The following is a 21350-nucleotide window of genomic DNA, read 5'->3' as shown; positions in this document are numbered from 1 at the left end:
CACCTGGCTCCAGCCTCCTTCCAGGCTCTTGTAGACAGCACTGAGGTCTCCCCTCAGCCTCCTCTTCACCCCCAGCTCCCTCAGCTGCTCCTCCCCAGCCCTGTTCTCCAGAGCCTTCCCCAGCTTTCTTGCCCTTCCCTGGACACGCTCCAGCCCCTCACTGCCCTTCCTGGAGCGAGGAGCCCAAACCTGAGCCCAGGGCTCCGACTGTATCCTCAGCGGTGCCCAGCACAGGGCACAAGCCCTGCCCTGCTCCTGCTGGGCTTCAGCCTGAAGAAGCCCTGGGGCTGCCCTGGAAGAGCCAGGAGCTTCTCCTGGCTGAGCCCCCGGCAGCAGCAGGAGCTGAGGGACACCTACCTGAAGCGAGTGCCCAGGCTGAGCTGCGGAGCCAAGGGCCTGTCGAGGACGATGGTGCTGCCGACGCCGAGCGCCCGCACGGGGATGCCGTAGCCACGGCTGTGCTCCACCAGCAGCTGCACCTCGGCCTGGAACTGCCCCGTGTCGTCCAGCTGGGCTGTGACAGACACAGACACCTGGCCCTCGGGGGGGATCACTCCTCGGCTGGGCTCAACCCTCCAGCACCAGCCTCTGCCAGACTGCAAGACAAGGCAGAGCCCAGCTGAGGCCAGGAGCCACAGCCCTCGGTCTCTTGTGGGCTGGAGGAGCAAGGATGTGAGGGCAACAAACCAGAAGGGCTTCCTTTGCCTGCAGCTGAGCTAGGGGGGCTGCAAGCAGCACCTCTGCAGGAGCTGACACCCCCCCTGTGCCACCCTCCTCTCACAGACTCCCCTCATTAGCCACCACCTCACCAGCCCCAGAGACACTCGGCCTCAAGAGAAGGTTGTTTCCTCCTCCAGCCTCCTTGCAGGGAGTGCTCCCTGGCCAGCAGGACATGCACTGGCATGCAGATCTGCAGCTCCCAAGGCTCCAGCGTGGGGGCAGTGGGACATGCTCCACATTTCAGGGCTGTGCTTGGGACAACAGGCCCTGCTCAGCCCAAACCCTGCAGCATCCCTGGAGAGGTTTTGCCCTTTGGAACAGGAGGCAGCAATGTGCTGGCAGGCTGGGCACGAGCCAAGCACATTGCATTGGGCAGGAGCCAGGGGAAGGCAGCTGGAGTTTCCAGCCTGGCAGCCCTGAGCTCTCACAGGACAGCTGCTAGAAATCTCCCTCTTGGAGTTTCCAACTAGCCCTCTTGGCCTCTCACTACAAGTCCTAGTCAACAGTCTGTCCCCAGCTTTCTTAGAGGCCTCTTGAAGTACTGACAAGCTGCAAGAAGTTGACTTTCCTCCAGCAAATCCCAGGGAGAAGATCAGAGAGTCACAGAATGCTTTGGCATGGAAGGGACCTTCAACTAGTTCCAAGCCCCTGACCTGGGCAGGGACAGCTTCAACTAAAGCAGCTTGCTCAAAGCCCTGTCCTCAGTTCAAAGCTGAAGGACCTGGCATTGCTCAGCCTGGAGAAAAGGAGGCTGAGGGGAGACCTTCTGGCTCTCTACACCTCCCTGAAAGGAGGCTGGAGCCAGGTGGGGTTCAGTCTCTCCTCCCAGGTACAAGCGACAGGACAAGAGGCAATGGCCTCCAGTTGCACCAGGGCAGGTTGAGGGTGGCCATGAGCAACAATTCCTTCCCTTGAGGGCTGCCAAGGCCTGGCCCAGGCTGCCCTAGGCAGGGGTAGAGTCCCCATCCCTGGAGGGATTTCAAAGCCTTGGAGCTGTGGTGCTGAGGGCCACGGTTCAGTGCTGAGCTGGCAGTGCTGGGCTGAGGCTTGGCCTGGAGGATCTGAAAGGTCTTTTCCAACCCAAGGCATTCTGTGATCCCAGAGCTCCAAAGCCATGACTCTCACAGCCAGAGACCTTCCACAAAGGAAAGGGAGAGCTTGGCAACAGGCTCCAGGCTCACTGCTGCTCAAACATCTCCTCAAGCTCTGGGCTCCTGAGGGCTGCCCCAGCTGAACCTGCCCCCACAGCCAGGCTCCTCTGGCCACCTGGGGGTGGAAGATCTTGCTTGCTCTCTCAGGCAGCCAGCTGGAAAGGCTCCAGAGGAGAACTGAGCCCCGGGTGGCCACAGAGCAGCCATTGCCACTGGAAGCCTCTCCAGATACTCACCACCTCTGCCTGGAAGGCTGCAGGGATGGGGCTCTGATTGCAGAGCTGCAGACACCGGGAGGCCTCCTGCAGAACTTGGATGCTGCCAAAATCGAGCTGGCTGGGCTGCACAGAGACAACTGGGCCCTCTCCAGTGCTCACCAAAGAGACCTTCTGCTCCAGGGAGGAGAGAGGAAAAACACCATGGGGAAAGCTGGCAAGGGTCAGACAGCTCTGAGGCTGCTCCTGGATGGGGGAGAGCTCTGCCTGCTGGAAGTTGGCAGTGTTGGAAGCCTGAAGCAGGAGGCCTGCAGCAAGGGTGGGCTCTGGAGGGACCCCAGCTGAAAGCCACAAGCTGCTGTTGTCAGGGGGAAAGAAAGCAGCCTGCCCAGGCTGCAGTCTCTCCAGCAGCTCTCCTTCCTCTGCCCTGTGCCTGCTCCCAGCCCTGCTGCTGCTCAGCCTTGCCCCAAACCACTCTCCCTGGCTTCTGCTGCTGCACAGCCAGGCTTGGGCAGCAGCTTTTGGAACACTCCCAAAGCTCCCCCTTGACCAGCAGCCCTAGCTGGCACCAAGCTGGCTCTGCAGAGGAGAGATGATGGAAGCTGCTGCTCTGCTTTGTGCTCTGGGGTAATCCTGGCACCACCTGAGGAACAGAGCTGATGGCAGCACTCCAGCAGCCTTTTGGTCTCTTGAGCCAAAGCAGTGTTCTTGCAGAAGCAGCAAAGAGCACTGGAGGTGGCACCTGGATGCCTTTGCTGCAGCACCTTCTCACTCATTCCAGAGCCAGCCTTTGCTTCAGCAGCACTCTGGGCTGTCCCTGGCTGCTCCTCCCCAAGACCCCCAAGGAAGCAGCAGTTGCTGCTCCTCTCCTAGGAGCAGAGGAGGAGAGCCAGGGACAGTGCTGGCTCCTTCCCCCATCTGCCCTGTCCCCAGTGCACTGCTGTGGCACACACTCTGATCACCCTCCCAGAGGGCACCACGCTGCCTCTCCTCTCCCCCTCACCCAGTGCCAGGGATCCCTGTGGTACAAGCCCCCTTTGCCCTGCAAGAAGCCTTGTACACCTCAGGCTCCAGCAAGCCCTGTGGCACGGAGCAGGCCCCTCCAGCACTCACCAGGGGGTGTCCTGCACGCCCAAAGACGGCCACACGGGCAGGAGTGTGCTGCTCTCCTGGCACCTGGGCCTCCAGGCTCAGTGGCACCTCCACGGAGCTGTGAGGCTGAATGATCCCACAGGGCACGGGGCTGGAGTACAGCACAGCAGCATCCTCCTGGTGCTTCTGGAAGGGGCAGGGGCACAGAAGGGGCTGGGCTGAAAGGGATCTTTCAAGCTCCTCCAGTCCAAGCCCCCTGCACTGAGCAGGGACAGCTGCAACTGGAGCAGGCTGCTCAGCACCCCTGACAGCCTGGCCTGGAAAGGTTCCAGGGAGGGGCATCTCTCACCTCCCTGGGCACCCTGGGCAGGCTCTCACCCCCTTCAGAGTGAAAAAATGTCTTCCTCTTATCCAGTCTACATCTCCCTCTCTTAGTTCAAGCCATCCCCTCTCCCAACAGGCTCTGAAAAGCCACCAGAAGCTCTCCCTGGAGCCTTCTCCTCTCCAGGCTGAGCAGCCCCAACTCTCCCAGCCTGGCCTCACAGCAGAGGGCTTCCAGGCCTCCCAGCATTGCTGTGGCCTCCTCCAGCCGGTCCCTGAATGTGCTGAGGACTCCAGAGCTGCCCCAGCACTGCAGGGGGGGGTCTCAGCAGAGGGGCAGAATCTCCTCCCTGCCCCTGCTGCCCACTGCTGGGGACCAGCCCAGGGCACAGCTGGCTCTGGGCTGGTACTGCACAATGCCAGCTCAGGAGCAGCTTGGCAGCCCTCAGTACCCTCAGGGGCTTCTCCATAGGGCTGCTCTCCAGCCTGGGTTGATCCTGGCAATCAAAGGTTACTGCAGAGGGAACTTGTAGAAAAATGTCAACCCTTAAGGTGTCCACAGCAGCAACTCACAAAGAGTTTGAAATCCCTGGCAGGAAGGCACAGAATGAAAGGCAAGACTTGGATGGCCTCAGCATCCTCAGGGGGTCCCAAAGCTGCTGCACTCACAACTCTCCCTGCTTGGGCTGGCAGAGCAGCTTCTCACCACCCTCTGAGTTCTCCTGCATGACAGCACCCCAGAGCCAGAGCGCAAACTGCTTCCCAAAGAGCTGCCTACATTTGTCTCAATTGCTGCCTAAAGTTGATCCTCAGGAAGGTTCCCATTTCCCTGCTTCCTGAGCTTACATTTGGGCAGCTGAGAGAGACTGAATCTTGGCTCTCTTGATGGGACTCAACAAAGGTAAAATCACCTTTGCTGCTTGCCCAGGCAATAGCTGATGTGTATTGGGAGCAGCCACTGGGATGCCTCTCAGGAAGGTGCAGAGATAAGCAGACTGCAGCTGTCCTGGAAAGGGGCAGAGGCCACTGCTATCCCTGCTCTCTGGAACACACACCTCTGAAAAGCTGTTCCACAGATCTGAGCAACTACTGGCTCAGGGGAAGGCCAAGGCAGGAGGAGGCCAAGGCAGGAGGAGGCCAAGGCAGGAGGAGGCCAAGGCAGGAGGAGGCCAAGGCAGGGGAAGGCCAAGGCAGGGGAAGGCCAAGGCAGGAGGAGGCCAAGGCAGGAGGAGGCCAAGGCAGGAGGAGGCCAAGGCAGGAGGAGGCCAAGGCAGGAGGAGGCCAAGGCAGGAGGAGGCCAAGGCAGCAGGCAGGACAATGCTGCTCTGAAGGAAAACGGAGAGCATACCAGGAGAGGGAAAATGACAGAGACCCTGGAAGAAGCAGACCAAAAGGAACCCTCTCTCCATGTCCTAAGTTGTGCCTGCTACAACTCATGGAGCTGAAGAGGCTGCTCAGAGGACAGCAATGACCTCTCCTCTACAGCCAAAGCTGCAGCACCCTTCCTCCACAGACCCAAACTGTCTTGGGGGGTGAGGGGGGTGCCAATAGAATTCCTCTTCTCTCTCTCCCTATTTTCTCTCTCTCTCCCCTTCTGATCCATCCACTTTATTTGTGTACTACATAGCCTAGCTGTTGCTATTTTGGCCTCCTCTGTGCCTCTAATTTCCTAACACAGGAATATTCACAAGAACTGAGGCTCTTTCCCTCTCCAGACCAAGACAGTGGGTTCCTGTTCCCAGCAAACCTGTAGGATGGACTGGAAAGCATCAAGGTCTCTCTCTCCCAAAGGCCTTTTCTCCCCAGCACAGCCTGGCTGAGCCCTGGGGGCAGGAGGTGGGTGGGGGTGATGCCAACCTGAGGCAGCAGTGCATAGCAGCCTGGCAGGTCGCTGTCGTTCACCAGGGGCAGCAGCTGCTGGGCAGGGAGCTGCAGGTAGCAGCGGCCGAAGGTCACCACGGGCTTGGGCACTCGCAGAGCAGGAACCACACACCTGGGCAGAGAGAGGGCCAGAGGCAATGGAGACACTGGCAGAGGAGAGGCTGCTTGACCCCTCAGGGGGCATGGAAGGGAGCAGAACACAGCTGCCTAGAGCAGAGTGGCTGCAAATTGCCACCAGCAGCCTGGCCTGGATCAGCAACCCCGTGGCCAGCAGGAGCAGGGCAGGGATCGGCCCCCTGGGCTCAGCACTGCTGAGGCCACCCCTCACATCCTGGCAGCAGTTTAGGGCCCCTCCAAGAAGGGCCTTGAGGGGCTGGAGCGGGTCCAGAGAAGGGCAACACAGCTGGGGAAGGGTCTGGAGAACAGGGCTGGGCAGGAGCAGAGCTGCTGGGAGCAACTGGCGGCGTTTAGCCTGCAGCAAAGGAGGCAGAGCAGAGCCCTCCTGGCTCTCCACATGTCCCTGAAAGGAGGCTGGAGCCAGCTGGGGCTTGGGCTCTGCTCCCCAGGAACGAGTGACAGCACAAGAGAAATGGCCCCAGGCTGTGCCAGGGGAGGGGCAGTGCCAAGCAGCCATAGAATTGCTGTGTCCTTTAGGAAAAGGCTCAGGGCCAGGCCTGGCCATTCTGGGATGATGCTCCTCCAGGGGGCTGCCTGCAAGCCCTGCTGCTCCCAGCTCTGCCTGGGCAGAACCAGCTCATGATGCAAGGCTCCTCCTGTGGAGCTGGAGCCAGCAAACCACATGCAAGGGGCTGGATGCACCAAGAGACCCTGCAAGGAAAGTGCTGGTACCTGGCTGTGAGGGGCAGTGCCAGCAGCTCCTGGCCCACACCATCCACATCCACCACCAGAGCCAGCTCATACAAGCCCTGGGTGTTGGAGCACAGGGTGACCTGGGGGGAGAGCAAAGCCCCAAACACTTCAGCACCCCCACAGCTGCTGCCTTTCCATTCCCAGGCCATGGGAAGCAAGGGAGGCCTTGGCCCTGGTGCTGCTCCATCTGCAGAGCACAGGCCCTGGCAGCACCACAAGGCTGCTGGCAAGAGCTGCTTGCAGAAGTGCCTGTGGCAGCTCCCAGGCCATGGGTGAGAGGAATGCAGGCCCCAGCAGGGCCAGCTGCCACTCAGCACTGCATGGCCAGGGAACAGCAGCAGTGCAGGGCAGAGCTGCTGCCTCCAGCAGAACCACTGCAGCTGTGCAGGGGGAAGCTGCTGCAGAAGCTTGGCCCAGCAGAACCTGCTCAGCTCACAGCCACCACAGCTTCTGCAGTCCCCCTGCAGAGCACTGCAGGGAATCCAACTCATCCTGCCCACAGCACAGGAGGAAGAAGAGCAGGCAGAGAAGCTAACTGCTTCCTACAGCCACATCTCTCCCTGCAACAGCCTCCTGCTGCCCCCAGCCTTCCTCTGCCCAGCTGCAGGCCAAGGAATCAGCCTAAGCAGCTCTGAAAGCCAGAGGCTCCAAAGGCTGCTCCTTCAGGCAAGTCCCAGAGCAGCACAGCTCCCAACAGCCCAGCCCTGCTGCAGGGCTCTGCCTGGCCTCCCCCTCCCAGCCAGCAGCACTGAAGCCCTCTCCCAGAGCAGGGCAGCCTCAGCCCCAGCTGCTGAAGCCCCTCTGGCCCCACTGCTCCCTACCTGGATGTCCTGGAAGCTCAGGGCAGGGATGGTGCCTCTGCCAGGGCTGATGGTGAACTCACAGGGCCTGAGGCACCTCCTGGCTCTCTTCTTCCAGGAGGGCAGAGAGTTGTCCAGCACCTGGGCAGTGCTGGGCACGCTGGGCTCTGCCACACCGTCCCCGGGCACACGGAGGGTGAAGGCCACAGGCACCAGGGAGGTGTTGGTCAGGCGACAGAACAGGCTGTGAGGGAAGCCTAGGAGAAAGGACACAGCTCTGCACCTCTGCACACAGCTCCTCTGCCTCCTGCAGGCAATCTCCTGACATGCTCAGGCTGCCCTTGGCCTCTGGCTCTCTTCCCTCTGAGCTGCAGCTGCCGCGGAAGCCAAGCAGCTCTGTGCTGGCACTGCTGGGGGACAACAAGTTCCCCATCGGGCAGCCAGGGGCCCTCCTGGCCAAGAAGGCCAAGGCTGCTCTCAGCAGAGGGTGGCCAGCAGGGCACAGCAAGCACCAGGAGCCTGCAGCTGCAAAGGCCTTCTCCAGGCCAGCAGCTGGAGAGGACTCTTCTCCTCTTGGAGCCCAGGCTGCTGCCTGCTGGCAGCCCTCTGGCTTTGTCTGCTCACAAGGAAGCCAAGAGACAGGGCAGGGATGGAGGGAGGGGAGGCTGCAGCTCAGCAAAGGCCAGCACTTCTCTTAGCCAAGTCCCTCAGCAGGAGGAAAACAGAGAGGCATCCTGGCCAGGCTGAGCACAGCTCTTCAGTCAGCCCAGAACTGGCTTCCCAGGCAGAGCTGAGAGCCCCTCAGGGAAAAGCCTTCTGGGAGCCTGAGCTGAAGCAGCAGAACCTGCAGCTCAGTGCTCAGGCAGCAGAGCTGGGCCTCTGCTGGGCAAGGAGAAGGAGCCCAGGGCTCTGAGCACACCAGGGCCTGAGGCAGAGCTGTTTCTTGGCCACATTCCCTGGCACTGACAACCAGTGGCCCTCCCAGCACCAAGCAACATCTCACCCTGCAGCTCAGGGGGGAAATGGTCTCCAGGCCTGGCAACATTGACGCACAGCAGCTATGGGCTGGGCCAGAGCTTCAACTCCCTCCTCCTGCAGTCCCAGCCCCTGGGCCCTGCTGGGGCTCTCACAGCCATCCTGCTGCCAAGGACTGGCAGCCTGGGGCTGATCAGACCATCAGGGACCCCACAAGACCCTGCTCTGCCAGTCCTTTGGGCCTCTGTGCCCTCAGGATGGCAAAGCCCTGCCCAGGCAGCCTGCAGCCCTGCTTGAACCTCCTGCAGGCTGCTCTGGAGGGCCACCAGTGCTGGAGGCTCTGAGGCTGCACTCTGGGGCTGCAGAGCCCTCGGGCTGTGCTCCAAGGCCAGGCCACACTCACCATAGGAGACGTCCCCGAAGCGCAGGCAAGGGACATCGAAGCGCAGAGGGGGTGCAGAGACACAGCCCCTGGGGGGACACAGCAGAGGAGGCCTTGGCTTGGCTGCAGAGCACTGCAGAGCCTGCAGCTTGCACTGCTGCTGGCAGGCTGCAAAGCTGCTCTCACAGCACAGGGGGCTGCACTCAGCCTCTCACCTGACAGTCAAGGTCACAGGCTCAGGGCATCCTTCCACACTGAACCTGAATTCCTCTGTGAAGTGCCCCAGGACAGGGGGACAGAAGCAGACCTGGATGACTTGGAACTCATCTGGCAAGAGAAGGCCCTGACAGGGGGAGAAGCTGAAGCAGGGGCCCAGAGCTGTAGTTGGAGGGACCAAGCTGAAGGAGGCATGGATGGCTCCTTTGTTGTGCAGGATCACCTGCAAGACAGCCAATGGAAACCCCTAAGGAACTTTCTTTCCTTCCAGGAGGCTGATTTGTGTCCTGCCCAAGCACCTCCCTGCAGGGTTACACCCCCCTTGATGGGGGCTGAAAAGAGCCCAGCCCCAGCTGCTCTGGCTGGGCAGAGAGAGACTTGGCTTTCCCCCTCCCAGGAGGAGGGGGCCCCTGGCTCCAAGGGGCTCTATGCCACTGCCCCTCCCTGCCCAGCAAGCCTTGCTAGGCAGGGCAGAGCTCTGCTCCTGCTCTCTCTTTCCCCTGCACAGCCACTGCTGCACAGAAGGCTCCCCAGGGCTGCTGCATCCCCCCCCTGCTGCTCCCTGCTGCATCCACACCTCCTGAAGAGCTGCAGCCACTGGCACCAAGGGAATCCAGTGCCAGCTGGGGCTGCCTTTGGATGCTTTGCCCCCTGCCCTTCACCCTATCCCTTTGGAACCTGCCCTGTTACTGATACATAGAGATAGATAAAATTACCTTTTTTCACTCCCAAACAGATTCCAGACCATTTTTTCCCTGATCTTACCTCTCCTTTCTCCTGCCTGATTTGCTTTACCTTACCAGGAAAGGGAAAGGGGGAGGGAATCTCAATCGGTTTCCATTTGGGCTTTTGGCCTGCAGGTCCAGCCCAGAGCAGCACAAGCTGACAGCTGGCAAAGGCAGAGGATGCTGCCTGCTGCTGCTTGGCAGAAGCCAAAGGGAAGTTCAGCCTTTGGGGGTTTGATGCCAAGCAGCCAGGACTTCATAGAATGGATCCTGGAATGGCTTGGTTGGAAGGGACCTTCCAGCTCATCCAGTTCCAACCCCCCCCATAGGCAGAGACCCCTCCCACCAGCCCAGGCCGCTCCAGGCCTCATCCAGCCTGCTCCTGAACACTTCCAGGGAGGGGGCAGCCACAGCCTCCCTGGGCAGCCTGTGCCAGGCTCTCCCTCCTCTCACTCTAAAGAATCTTCCTAGTTTCCAGTCTCAAGCTGCCCTCCCCAAGCTTCACCCCATTCCCTCTCCTCCTCTCCCCCAGCCCTTGGCCAAAGTCCCTCCCCAGCTCTCCTGGAGCTACTTCAGCTCCTGGAAGGCTGCTCTGAGCTCTCCCTGGAGCCTTCTCTTCCCCAGCCTGAACAGCCCCAGCTCCCACAGCCTGTCTCCATAGTAGGACTTCCCCCCAAGCCCTGCCAGCCCCTGCTGCTCACCTCAGACTTGCTGCTGGATCCAACCAACACCTGCCCAAGGTCCAGCTGCTCAAGGCTGAAGCAGAGCCAGGGCCCTCGGCCTTCCCCTTGGATGTGCAGAGGCAGCCTGGCCTCACGGCCTGGGGAGAGAGTTCCATTGGATGACTCCTTGAGGCCCTGAGGTGGGAAGGGAGCTTCCAAGGGCAGCCAGCCCAAGCAGCAGCACTCAGCAGAACAGCTGCAGGCACAGCAGCTGGCTCTGAGCCCCAAGCAACCTGACCTGAAGGGGTTCCAGGAGTGGGGCACCTACCCCTCCCTGGGCAACTGGGGCCAGGCTCTCACCACCCTCAGTGTCAAACATGCTGAAGGTCTGAGGAGGTCAGCCAAGGGGCTTGGAGGAATCAAGGAGCAAAATTAATTGACTCCTTGGTTTCTTTCAACTCACAGGGACCTTGATTCTGGGACAGTTTCCACCCTGGCAGCACAGGGGACCCGCTGCTTTGGAATGCTCATCTGCCACAGAATGGCTGCAAGAAGTGAAGCTCTCCTGAAGGCCCAGCAGGGTCTGTCAAGAGCAGGCTTCTCTCTCCCAAGACAGAGCATTTGCTCAGCTCTGCCTCCTGGAGCCCCAGAGCAGCTCAAGGGCTGTGTGCAAGTAGCTCTCTTATTGCTCTGCAATGCAAAACCTCTCCTGGCACAAGCCCTGGAGATCCACCCCTGCTGTAGAGGGATGGACATCTCCCTCAGCAGAGCAGAAAGCCCAGAGCCAGCAGCTCAGCACTGGCAACTTTGTGAAGCAAGAATTGCCTTGCCCAGCTCTGACAAGTGCAGCTGGGGCAGGAAGACATTTTGGGAACACAAGCCCTGGGCTCACACTGGAGGTGGCACTGGCCAAGGGAACCAGGCCCAATTCCTGGGCAAGTCAAAAGCTGTTCCCTGGCATCTGTGTCCCTTGGCTTGGGGCAGGAAGGAAATCAACAAAGCAGCAGAGCAGGGTTGGTGCTTTCAGCACCCTCCAAGAGTGGGAGCTGGGCTGCTGGACCTCCATGAGCTCTGGAGGTGAGGACACCCATCAGATTCCGTGGAGAAAGCCTGGCAGCGAGCTCCCACCCTTGAGACACAGCCTGAGCAGCACCCTGCAGAGATGGAGAGGAAGGACAAGGAAGCCTGAACCTGGCTACAAGCACTCCCTGCCCTGGGCTAGCACAGCACAGCCACCACCTCTGGAAGGGCAGAGCTGGTGTCACTCAGGGGGCAGTGCTGGCTGCTGCCACCAACAGCCTGAGCACCCTGCAGGGAGACAGCAGCGGCACAGAGCTCATCCAGCAGGCTGCTGGGGCTCAGCTTGCCAGGGAGAGACCTCCTGCTGAGCAGAGCAAGCCCTGAGCAACGCCACCCAGGGGAAGCACAGCCTCAGAGCTGCCAGGAGACACTTCCCAGGCAGGGAGAAGCACCTGCTGGCCAGAGATGCTCCTTTGGAGGGCACCCTGCATTCAGCAGGGTTCCCCACCTAAGCGCTGGCAGTAGCTGACCAGTGGGAGGAGATCCAGGGGCTGGCAGCACTCTGGAACTCAGCTCCTACCACCTCAGGAGCCCCAGGATGCCTCCAGGCTATGAGGACTCCTCTTGGAGGGAAACAGGCTAGAGGGGCTTAGGGGCTGCTGTGTTCTGTAGCTCCTTGGCCTTCACAGACACCTCCCAGCAGAGCAAAGGCTGGCAAACCCATGGCAGGAAACCTGAGCCCTTCCCTGCCTCACATGTTCTGGACTCAGTGGTCCAGAGGCAGTGTCCTGAGCCCTGGCCTTGGACAGCAGAGCAGCTGGGAGCCACAGGGACAGCAGGCACGGGTCCTGTTGGCCACTGACCCTTCCTAGCAACTCGAGCAGGAGCCAGGGGGCTGGAAGGTTGCTTGTGCCTGGCCTGCAGCCTGGGGCAGAGAGCAGCAGAATGGAGCTGTACCTGAGATGTCACAGTAGAACTTGGCTTCATAGACTCTGGCTGCCTGGGGCTTAAAGGTCACCTGGATCTCAGCTGAGGAGTTTGGCCACACCTCTCCCTCCTAGAAGAGAGGATGGCAGCAAACCATTGATCACCAAAGCTTCCAGCTCATGTTTGCAGCCACAGCCCTGCAGCCCTTCTTCAGAGCACCAAGGGAGAGCGAGGAGCAAGCACCACATGTGCTGGGCTGGGGGAGGAGAGACAGGCACAGGCAGAGCTCTGCAAGGGAACCTGCTCCAGAGGGGAGGGAAGCCTGGGAAACCAAGAGACTGAGAAGGCTGGACAGGGCAGAAGGGCAGAGAGCCATGGAGCAGCCCACTTCTAAGTCAGTCCTAGAGCACAGTGTGGCACATCCCCAGAGCCAGTGAGGAAAGGTTTCCACTCCCAAGGCTTGAGGCCAGGCTGCACTTGGTGTCCCTCCATCATTACCAGGAGCACCAGGACTCAGTGCTGTGGGCAGCCAGACTGCTGCCCCTCACAAGCTGGAGAGCAGGTTCAGCTGCTTGTGGAGACACAGTGCAGCTGTCACCAAGCAGGAGCCCCCAACACACTCCCAAAGCAGCTCTGACACACCACAGGATGCTGCTCACCTCCCACTGCCTCCAACATCCCTACTGCTCTGCCACAACCTCCTGCTCCCATCCTGCTGCTGCCAGCTGCTGTGCTGGGACAGCGCAGTGGTGCTGCTGCTGCTGGCTCTCAGCCTTCCATGGGCTCCAGGAGGAAGCAGCAAGAGCAGCTGAGCCCTTCCTTCACACTCATTTCACCTCTCTGCATAGAAAGAAGAGGTTGGGATTCCTGCAGGCTTTACTCCCAGATGAGATGCTGCTCAGACAGCAGCATTCTCCAGCTCAGACCATGCTCTCCCTCCGAGTCAGGGCTCTGGTTGGTGGCAGGATGTGGCCTTGGGCTCCCAGAACCAGCAGCAAGCCCTTCTCTGTACCTAGGGGCACCACAACTCCCAGAGCCCCTTTCAACCTGCCAGCCTGGGGCCCAGGCTCACAGGTGACACTGGCAGGGAGACTCAGAGCTGGTGGAAGCCCGGCTTCCAGGAGGGGATTGCTATTGCCATAACTCAGCTGCCCTTTGCCTCCTCTCCTTCCCTTCTTCAGGTGGTTTGGGACCTGCAGTGCTCTAACAGCCTCTGGGCAGCCCCCGAGCCACACGGAGGGGATGTCCTTGCAGCTAACACCGCAGAGCCCTCTGAGGGCTGGAAGGACACCGAGGCAGTGCCCTTCTTTTGCTCAGCTGCCAGCAGGCTCTCGCTGCCTGCCAGGGCCCTGCAGCTCACCAAGGCTTTGTGCACCAAGCCCTGCCAGCTCCACTCCCTCTGCGGGAGCTGGGGGCAGGATCTGCCAAGGGACCTCCCCAGGGAGGAGGAGGAGGAGGAGGAGGAGGAGGAAGGAGGGCTCTCAGCTGCGGCTCACCAGCGGCTCGATGGTGAAGATCTCCTCAGAGCGGCACAGCAGGGACTCTCCTTGCGCCTTCGCCCTCTGCTGCTGGAAGATGCGGGGGAGCCGGGAACGGCGTCCCTGGGGCGCAGGCTGCTTCCTGGGCTCCAGGGGGGGACGCGGCTTGAACTGCCCCCACAGCCTGCAGCCCAGAGACAAAGCCCAGCAGACAAGGGCATCACCAGCAGCTCTGCAGAGGCTCTGGCAGAAGCGCTCGGGGAGGCACAGCAGCGGCACAGCAAGGGGCTGCCCCCGAGCCCCCGGCTCCCAGCCCACGATCCCTGCCTCTTCCCTGGCCACTCGCACTCCCTGCTTGCAAGCTCGGAAGAGCTTTGTGAAAGGCAGCAGCCCCCCGGGAGCCTTCCTGCTTCACAGCCACTGCCACAGCTGATGGAGGCTCCAACAACAGCCTCGAGTGGCTCTTCCTCCCCTGGAGCTGCTCAGGGCTGCTCTTTGCACAGCCTGAGCTTGCACAGCAGCCACACACTGGGCAAGGAAAAGCACTGAGCGAGGGGAACCTGGGGCTGGCCTCTAGGGCCTGCCTGGCCCAACCACACTGAACTTGACTTGCTCACAAGCCCCTGAAGAGCACTCCAGCTGAAGGCACTTTCCTCCCCAGCTGTGGCTTCAGACTAACTCCAGATCCCTCCATGCACCTGGGGCTGGAAAGTCACCCAAGGCTTCCCGGGATCCCCCAGGCTTTGCAGTGTGCTTTCCAGCTCAGCCCCTGGGCTCCAGCTCTTCCTCTGCTGCCTGAGGTGGCAATTTCCAAGCTTCACCACAGGCAGCCTTTGGAGAGCCTGCCCCATCTCCCACCACCACAAAGACACAGGTGCTGAAACTCAACTGGACTTCTAAGTCCTGCCTTGCTCCACCCTCCCTGCAGAACCCTCCACCTCCCAGCTCTGCTCAGCCTCCAAGGCAGGGTGGAAATAGCTCCTGGTGCTGGAAACTGGGACACCAGCAGGCAGTTAACAGCCTGCAGCAGGATAGCCTCAACCTTCTGGGCCCCTGAAGCACTCTGCCCTGCACAGGGCTGGGAAAGGAGCCTGCCAGCTTGTGCCAGCTGCAGCAGGAGAAGCTGCAGCGAGTAGCAGCAGAGTTGTGCTGCATGCAGCTGTGCTCAGTGCTGCTACTCAGTGCAGCCCAGCACTGAGCCTTGCCTCAGCCTCATGGTCCCTCTGGAGCCCAGAGATCTCTGGGCCTCAGTGCTTTGTGGCCCCCACAAGTCAGTTTGCTCTCTGAGGAAATCCAGGCCCTGCAGTTCCTCCCCAAGACACCATCCTCAGCTGGAGTGTGGATGCAGCTGGGAAGGGAAGTGCTGAGCTCCAGTAGCCCAAAGCCCAGGGATCCAGGCCTTGGTGCTGTGGGGGCTTTCCTGGCCTCAACCACTGCAAAGCACCCAGAGCCCTGGAGGCCACACTTGAGTGTCACCCTTGGAGAGGGATCTGCCTGCAGTGCAGCTTTCCAACCCACCTCTGCTGCTGCTCCTCCTCCTCCTGACTAGCAGCAGCCTTCCACTGGAAGTGAGCTCTCACACTGCTGCTGTTGTGGATGAGCAGGGTGCTGCGGCTGCTCAGCGACAGGTAGGTCTGCTCCATGCTCAAGGAGCTCCTGTCCAGCCTGATGTTCACATCCACAGCTGTGCCACTGAGGCTGCTGTGAATATCTTCTCCTGCAGGAAAGCAGAGGGGAGTCTTGCTCATCTCACTTGCAAGCTACAGCAGCATTTGGATCCTTTCTGCCAGCCCCAGAGAGCTCCAGTGCTCACTGCAGGGCTGCAGCACCACAGCAGCACCCAGGGAGCACATCAGGCTGCCCAGGAGCCAGGGGCAGCAACAGGGACAAAGCAAAGCTCTGCTGCAGGCAGAGACAACACACCCCGAGGGCACCTGTGAGCAAGGCTCTGCTTCAGCATCAGCTCTGCTGAGCCAAGCCTGTGGGCAGCATTTGGAGGTCCCAGCTCCGCTCCCCACTTCCTCCTCAAGGGCCTGCTGAGGCTGACACTTCTCCTGGGGCCTGCTCTTGGCTTCTCCCACCCCAGGAGGAGTTTGACACCTCTCCAAGGAGGCAGTGAGCACTTCCTGCCTGAGCCCAAGAGCCTTTTAGTCCTGAAGCTGGGAGCTGTGGGATGGAGATGGATGGAGGAGAGTGCAGCAAAAGGCTCTGAGGCAAGGCAAGGGAGAAGCAGAGCAGGGGACAGAGGAGTGCCAGAGGCCCTGGGCACCACAGCGTCTGACAGAGCCCTGCCCTCCTCCTGTCAGCCCTCAGGCCCAGCACTGGCTGGGAACCAAAGCTCAGGCTCTGCAGTGGGCAGCCAGGGACACAGAGTGCAGGCAGGCAGTGCCCAGCACTGACCTGAGTCCCAGTGCAGGCTCAGGACCCCGCGGTGCTCCCCGGTCCGCAGCGGCAGGAACTCCACAGCCACCTGCACAGCAGCACCGACCCCCAGAGCTCCCACACAGGGCTCAGCAGAGAATGGGCTGCAAGAGAGAGACACAGCAGGGCTGCTGCAGAGACCTGGGCACCACAGCCCTGCTGCAGGCCACTGCTCTGCAGCTGCCTTCTGCAAGCAAGGAGCAAAGCAGCCCCAAGCAGCAGAAGCAGAGAACCTTTTTGGCTGGAAGAGATCTTTCAGCTCCACTCCAACCATGCTCCCATTGCTAGGGCACCCCCAAACCATGGCCCTCAGCACCACACCAACCCCCCAGGGATGGGGACTCCACCACTGCCCCAGGCCACCTGGACCAGGCCTTGACAACCCTCAAGGGCAAGAAATTGTTCCTCATGTCCCAGGCCACACACAACTGAGGGCATTTCCTCGTGGCCTAGCACTTGTTCCTTGGGAGCAGAGACCAAGCCCTGCCTGGCTCCAGCCTCCTGTCAGGGAGCTGAAGAGAGACAGAAGATCTGCCCTCAGCCTCCTCCAGGCTAAACATCCCCAGTGCCCTCAGCCTCTCCTCACAAGACTTTTGCTCTAGACCCTTCAGCAGCTTTGTAGTCCCTCCTGGAGCCACCCCAGCACCTCAGTGTGCTCCCTGCAGTGAGGGGGCCAAAAGTCAATGCAGTACTCAGGCTGTGCATCCAGTGCCCAGTGCAGGCTACACTGCCCTGCTCCTGTTGGCCACACCATGGCTGACCCAGGCCAGGATGCTGTTGGCCTGCTCAGCCACCTGGCCACCGGCTGGCTCATCTGCAGCCTCTGTTGAGCAGCACCCCAGGTCTTTGCTGGGCATCTTTCCAGCCACTCTTCCCCCAGCCTGCAGTGCTGCAGGGGGTTGCTGTGACCCAGGTACTGGCCCTGCCACTTGGCCTTGATCAACCTCATGCCATTGGCTTGGCCTTTGATCCAGCCTGGCCAGGTGCCTCTGTAGGTTAACAGGCAGCTCAGCACTGCTGCCCAGTTGGGCCTGTCTGCAAACTGACTGAGGGAGCCCCAATGTCCTCACCCAGGGCATTGAGCAAGTGTTCAGGAGAGCTGGCCCCAGCACTGAGCCCTGGGGACCACCACTGGGGACCAGACACCAAGTGGAGTTAGCTCCCTTCACTGCAGACAGCAGAAGGAAAACCAACCCCCCAGGGGATCAGAAAGAGAGCTCCTGGCTCAGTGCTGAGGAGATTCAGCCCTCAGAAGGGCCTTAGAGTAAAGAAGGACAGCAGGTGCCCCATACACTGCATCCAGCTCCCTGCAGTGAGGCTGCAGAGCCCAGCTGCTGGCAATGCCACCAGAGCAGGGCTGCTGGAGAGCACAGGGCTGGAAGAGCTGCTGGAGAGCACAGGGCTGGAAGGGCTGCTGGAGAGCACAGGGCTGGAAGGGCTGCTGGAGAGCACAGGGCTGGAAGGGCTGCTGGAGAGCACAGGGCTGGAAGGGCTGCTGGAGAGCACAGGGCTGGAAGGGCTGCTGGAGAGCACAGGGCTGGAAGGGCTGCTGGAGAGCACAGGGCTGGAAGGGCTGCTGGAGAGCACAGGGCTGGAAGGGCTGCTGGAGAGCACAGGGCTGGAAGGGCTGCTGGAGAGCACAGGGCTGGAAGGGCTGCTGGCACTCTGAGCTTCCCCCTGGCTCCCTGCCACCCAGAAACCTCACTTCAAGAGCTGCAAATGGCAAGGCAACTCCTGGCCCAGGAGATCCCAGCCTAGAAAGCAGAGGCAGGGACAAGCAAAGCCTGGCCTGAAGAGCAGAGCAGGATGCTGAGCTCCTCACCTCTGAGTGCTGAGGCTGTAGTGAGCCTCCCGCTCGCCCACGTTGCGGAGCAGCAGAGTCCTCTGGGTGCTGTACTTGACTGGGCAGATGGAGAAGTTTAGCTGCTGGGGGAAGTCCAGCACAGCCTGGGCACCTACAGCCCGGATGGGCACAGTGAACTCCTCCCTCTGGGTGACACAGAGCAGCTGGTGACAGTAATCCTGCAGGGAAAGGAACAGCCTCAGCAGGCTGCAGGCAGTGCCAGCCCCAGGGCAGAAGGGAAGCTGCTGGGCTTTGTCTCACTGCCAGCTGCAGGCAGAGATGCAGCAGCCCCTGGGCACCCTTCTCTCCTGCAGCACAACTGGCACAGGGCTGGGAAGGATCAGAGCTGAGCCAGCCCCTCTGCCCCACCTGCTCTCTCAGCAGGCCAGCAGCACCAAAGCAGATTCTCTGATGCTTGGATGCTGAGGCAGCCCAGAGTGACTCCACCTCAGGGGTGCCAGCCCCCCAGAGCCACTGAAGCCTGGGAAAGGCACCCAGCTGTGCCACGGTGCCAAGTGCAGTCCCAGCAATGCAGGCACCTCCTGGAAGCTTGGCAGGGATGCTCAGGCACATTGCCCAAAGGCCTTTGCCACATCACCATCAGCAGTGGCTCCCAGCTCCCCACAGCCACCAGGCAGTCACCTGGGCATGGAAGGAGATCAGGTTGGTCAGGCAGGACCTGCCCTTCCTAAATCCATGCTGGCTGGGCCTGAGCCCTTGGCCATCCTGTAAGGGCTGTGTGATTGCACTCAAGATGACCTGTTCCATAACCTTGCCTGGCACTCAGGTCAGGCTGACAGGCCTGGAATTCCCTGGCTCCTCCTACCACTGCAGGCAGCAACCTCTTGAGACCTGCAGCCTCACCTTGTTCTCCTCAGGGGTGAAGAGGATGCAGTAAGTAGAAGCCATGCCAGGTGCTACCTTCTGGCACACATCCTTGGGGCCAACCAACTTGAAGTAAGGAGAGGTCTCCAGGATGACCTTCACCCACTGAGGAACCTGCAGGGAAGACACAACTGGGATTTTGCCACCTGTGGCACTGTGAGAAGAAACCTGGCCATGGCCAGCTGCCATCCTTCCTTCCCAAGGCACTTCCAGCACAGAGGACAAGGCTGGAGCCAAGTTCCTGCTGCCTGGGCAAAGGAGCTGTGGGACATGGGCTGCAGGCCCAAGCCCTGCTGTGAAGCAGAGCCAGAGGAAAGGAGAAACTGAGGCCCATTTTAACGAGGAAAGGGGAAAGAGCAGCACAGTGTCTGGGGTCAGTGTGGAGCACACCAATGTCCCAGGGGCCTCTTGCCAACACTCCCAAGCCAGGCACCAGAGCAGGAATGGCTCTGTTCTCCCCAGCAGGAACTGAGAGGGACCACACTTTGCAGCCTTCCTTGCCAAAGGGGCTTCTCTTTCCAGCCACAGCCCTGGCAAAGCCTCTTCTCTCAGGACACACTTGGCCTGCTCTTGCTCTTCCCCCACAGCTTTTGTTGTCCCCTTGTTTCCCCCAGGAGGGAGGTGTGTGGGGGGGAGCTCCTTCCCCTGCTCTCATGCAGGCTGCTTCTGCCTTCCCAGCTGCTCTCCTCTCCCCTTCACATCTTGCTCCCCACTGCAGAGCAGCAGCTTCCAGGACACTTCCTTTGCTGACCCTTCTCTGCCTCCAGCACACTGCCTGCTGCCTGGCAAGAGAAGCCCCTGTGTGCACAGGCTTCTCTCCTGGAGCACCTTTGAACCCAGCCCCACTCCTCCCTCCTGTCTCTTCTCACCAGCTTGCTCTGGGCACCTGCCTCACTCCAGCAAATGTTTCCCCAGCTCAAATTCAAAGGGTCTCAAATCTTCCTCTTTCCACAGGAACAAAACTGCTGGCATTTGGCAGCATTTCCCTGCTCCACTTCTTTGGGGAATCTCCTCAGCACCACCAATTCTTTCCAAGCACAGGTGGAGACCTTCAGGAGGAGATGGCTCTGGATGTGCTGTGGTGTTCCAAAGGGAAAGCAGAGCTCCAGGAAAGCCCCAGCAGGGCTGAATGAAGCGTAGCAGGACCCCCAGGTCGTGCCTAAAGGCCTCCCCTTGCTGCTGCTCCATCAGTCTGTTCCACTGCTCTTTCCAAACACCTCTCCTGGAGTTTCAGTGCCACTCCCTAGGACTTATTCCAGCCTCAAGCAGAGAAGACAAGCCCTGAGCTTTGTCAGGGGATTGAAGCAGCTAAGCAGGCTGTGAGAGGCAGAGAGGCCCTCCCCAAAGGCAAGAGTAACCAAGGAGCCATCAGGATGCGCTGCACACCTGAGGCAGAGCGTGAGACGAGAGAACAGCTGCAGAGCCCTCAACATTCTCAGCAAGCCAGGGCTTTCAGAGGCAAGGCTGCTCTCTAGGCAAGCTCCTCTGGGCTAGCTCCCAGCAGCACATGGCAGTGTCAGAGACAGCATGCCCAGAGAGGGCAGGTTCCTCCCACCCCCCAGCACTTACCCTGCCCTTGTTGCGCAGAACCAGCGTCGCTTCGTAGACCTGGTGGGGGAGGTAGTTCTGGAAGACCACCTCTGCTGGGAGAGGCTCAAAGCAGCTCTGCTGCAGGGCAGCTGGCAGCTGGGGGTGCACAGAGAGCAGGGAGAGGTTCAGCTGCTGGCAGCAGGACTCATGAGTGACAACCCTACACTGCTCTCCAGTCCAGCCCAGTCTCCTGGCGAGTCCCTCTGCCCAGCTCAGCCTGGGCAAGCAGAAGCTCTCCCACCTGGCTCCTGGGTGGCTCAAGAGGAGCTGGGCTGTGCTGAGCAGGCTCAGGCTAAGCAGCTCTTGGGCTGTCTCTCCAGGTTCCCTCTCCCAAACACAGGGCAAAGCCCTGTGCTGCTGTGGTCACACAGCACCAGAGCACTCCCTGACAGTGCTGGCAGCACTCATGGAGCAGCTGAGGGCCAGCAATGGACAGGAGGCTCCAGGGGAAACACTCTGGGGATGATCTTTGCTCTGAGGCAGGGAGGCCGAGGCCCACACAGCCCCAAAGAGCTTTGCCAGTGTAAAGCCTGGGAGCTGCTAAGGAGAGAACAGCAGCAGAGGAGGGAAGGCAGGACAAGGAGAGCTGAGTGCTGGCGAGGTTCAGCTCCTTTCTCTGCAGCACTGGGCAGCTGGAGGAGGACTGGACTTGGCAGCTCCTTCTGCCAGGAGCTTTCAGTGGCTCTTTGGTCCTGCTCTGGTGCTGCTGCTTTTGTTCAACTCCACTGCAGCAGCAGCCTGGCAATGCACACAAGCAGCAAATGCTGGCAGAGCAGAGGCACTGCTAGGAGAAAGTTCCTCCCTGCTTTGCCTCCCCTCTCCCAGCTGTGCTGCTCCCACTCACCAGACCCAGGCAGCTCTCCTGCTGCTCCACACAAGCCATGGCCAGGCTGAAGCCAGCAGCTGCAGCATGCTGCCAGTTCTCTGTGTGCCCAGCTGAGGGCTTCCCAACCTCCTGGGCTGGCCAGGGCAACCCACAACCAGTATGTCACAGGTCTGCTGCTGGCAATTGCTGCTCAGCAGCCTCCCTCCCTGCTCTGCCCTCGGGGCTGTGTGCTCTGGCCAGCAGCTCTGCAGCAAAGCAGCTTGAGGCACAGCTGCAGCAAACACTGAGCCAGACAAGGCACAGCCAGGGGCTGAGGCCCCTCTGCAGCTGGCAGGAGCCTGCAGCCTGCA

General features: G+C 60.6%; 1 protein-coding gene across 1 annotated transcript in view; it reads right to left on the bottom strand.

Moving 5' to 3' along the window:
- The window catches only part of LOC137456103 (hydrocephalus-inducing protein homolog), a 66042-nt gene extending 44985 nt beyond the window's left edge, over positions 1–21057 (bottom strand). Inside the window, exons 1-17 of the mRNA XM_068167408.1 lie at positions 21019–21057; positions 20154–20270; positions 18564–18698; positions 17679–17878; positions 15836–15960; positions 14954–15152; positions 13454–13619; positions 11988–12087; positions 10050–10168; positions 8623–8846; positions 8429–8496; positions 7072–7307; positions 6230–6330; positions 5357–5492; positions 3200–3364; positions 2108–2260; positions 358–596 (exon numbers count right to left, since the gene is read on the bottom strand). Coding sequence (XP_068023509.1) covers positions 358–596; positions 2108–2260; positions 3200–3364; positions 5357–5492; positions 6230–6330; positions 7072–7307; positions 8429–8496; positions 8623–8846; positions 10050–10168; positions 11988–12087; positions 13454–13619; positions 14954–15152; positions 15836–15960; positions 17679–17878; positions 18564–18698; positions 20154–20270; positions 21019–21057 — 2522 coding nt within the window. The remainder of the gene's footprint in view (positions 1–357; positions 597–2107; positions 2261–3199; positions 3365–5356; positions 5493–6229; positions 6331–7071; positions 7308–8428; positions 8497–8622; positions 8847–10049; positions 10169–11987; positions 12088–13453; positions 13620–14953; positions 15153–15835; positions 15961–17678; positions 17879–18563; positions 18699–20153; positions 20271–21018) is intronic.
- Positions 21058–21350: the final 293 nt, after the last annotated feature.

Source organism: Melanerpes formicivorus, unplaced genomic scaffold (assembly GCF_026170545.1).
Source record: "Melanerpes formicivorus ecotype bairdi unplaced genomic scaffold, bMelFor1.0.p_v2 SCAF_116, whole genome shotgun sequence".
Taxonomy (NCBI): domain Eukaryota; kingdom Metazoa; phylum Chordata; class Aves; order Piciformes; family Picidae; genus Melanerpes; species Melanerpes formicivorus.
The sequence above is the reverse complement of the archived record's forward strand: the minus strand, read 5'-3'. Positions and strand labels throughout refer to the sequence as shown.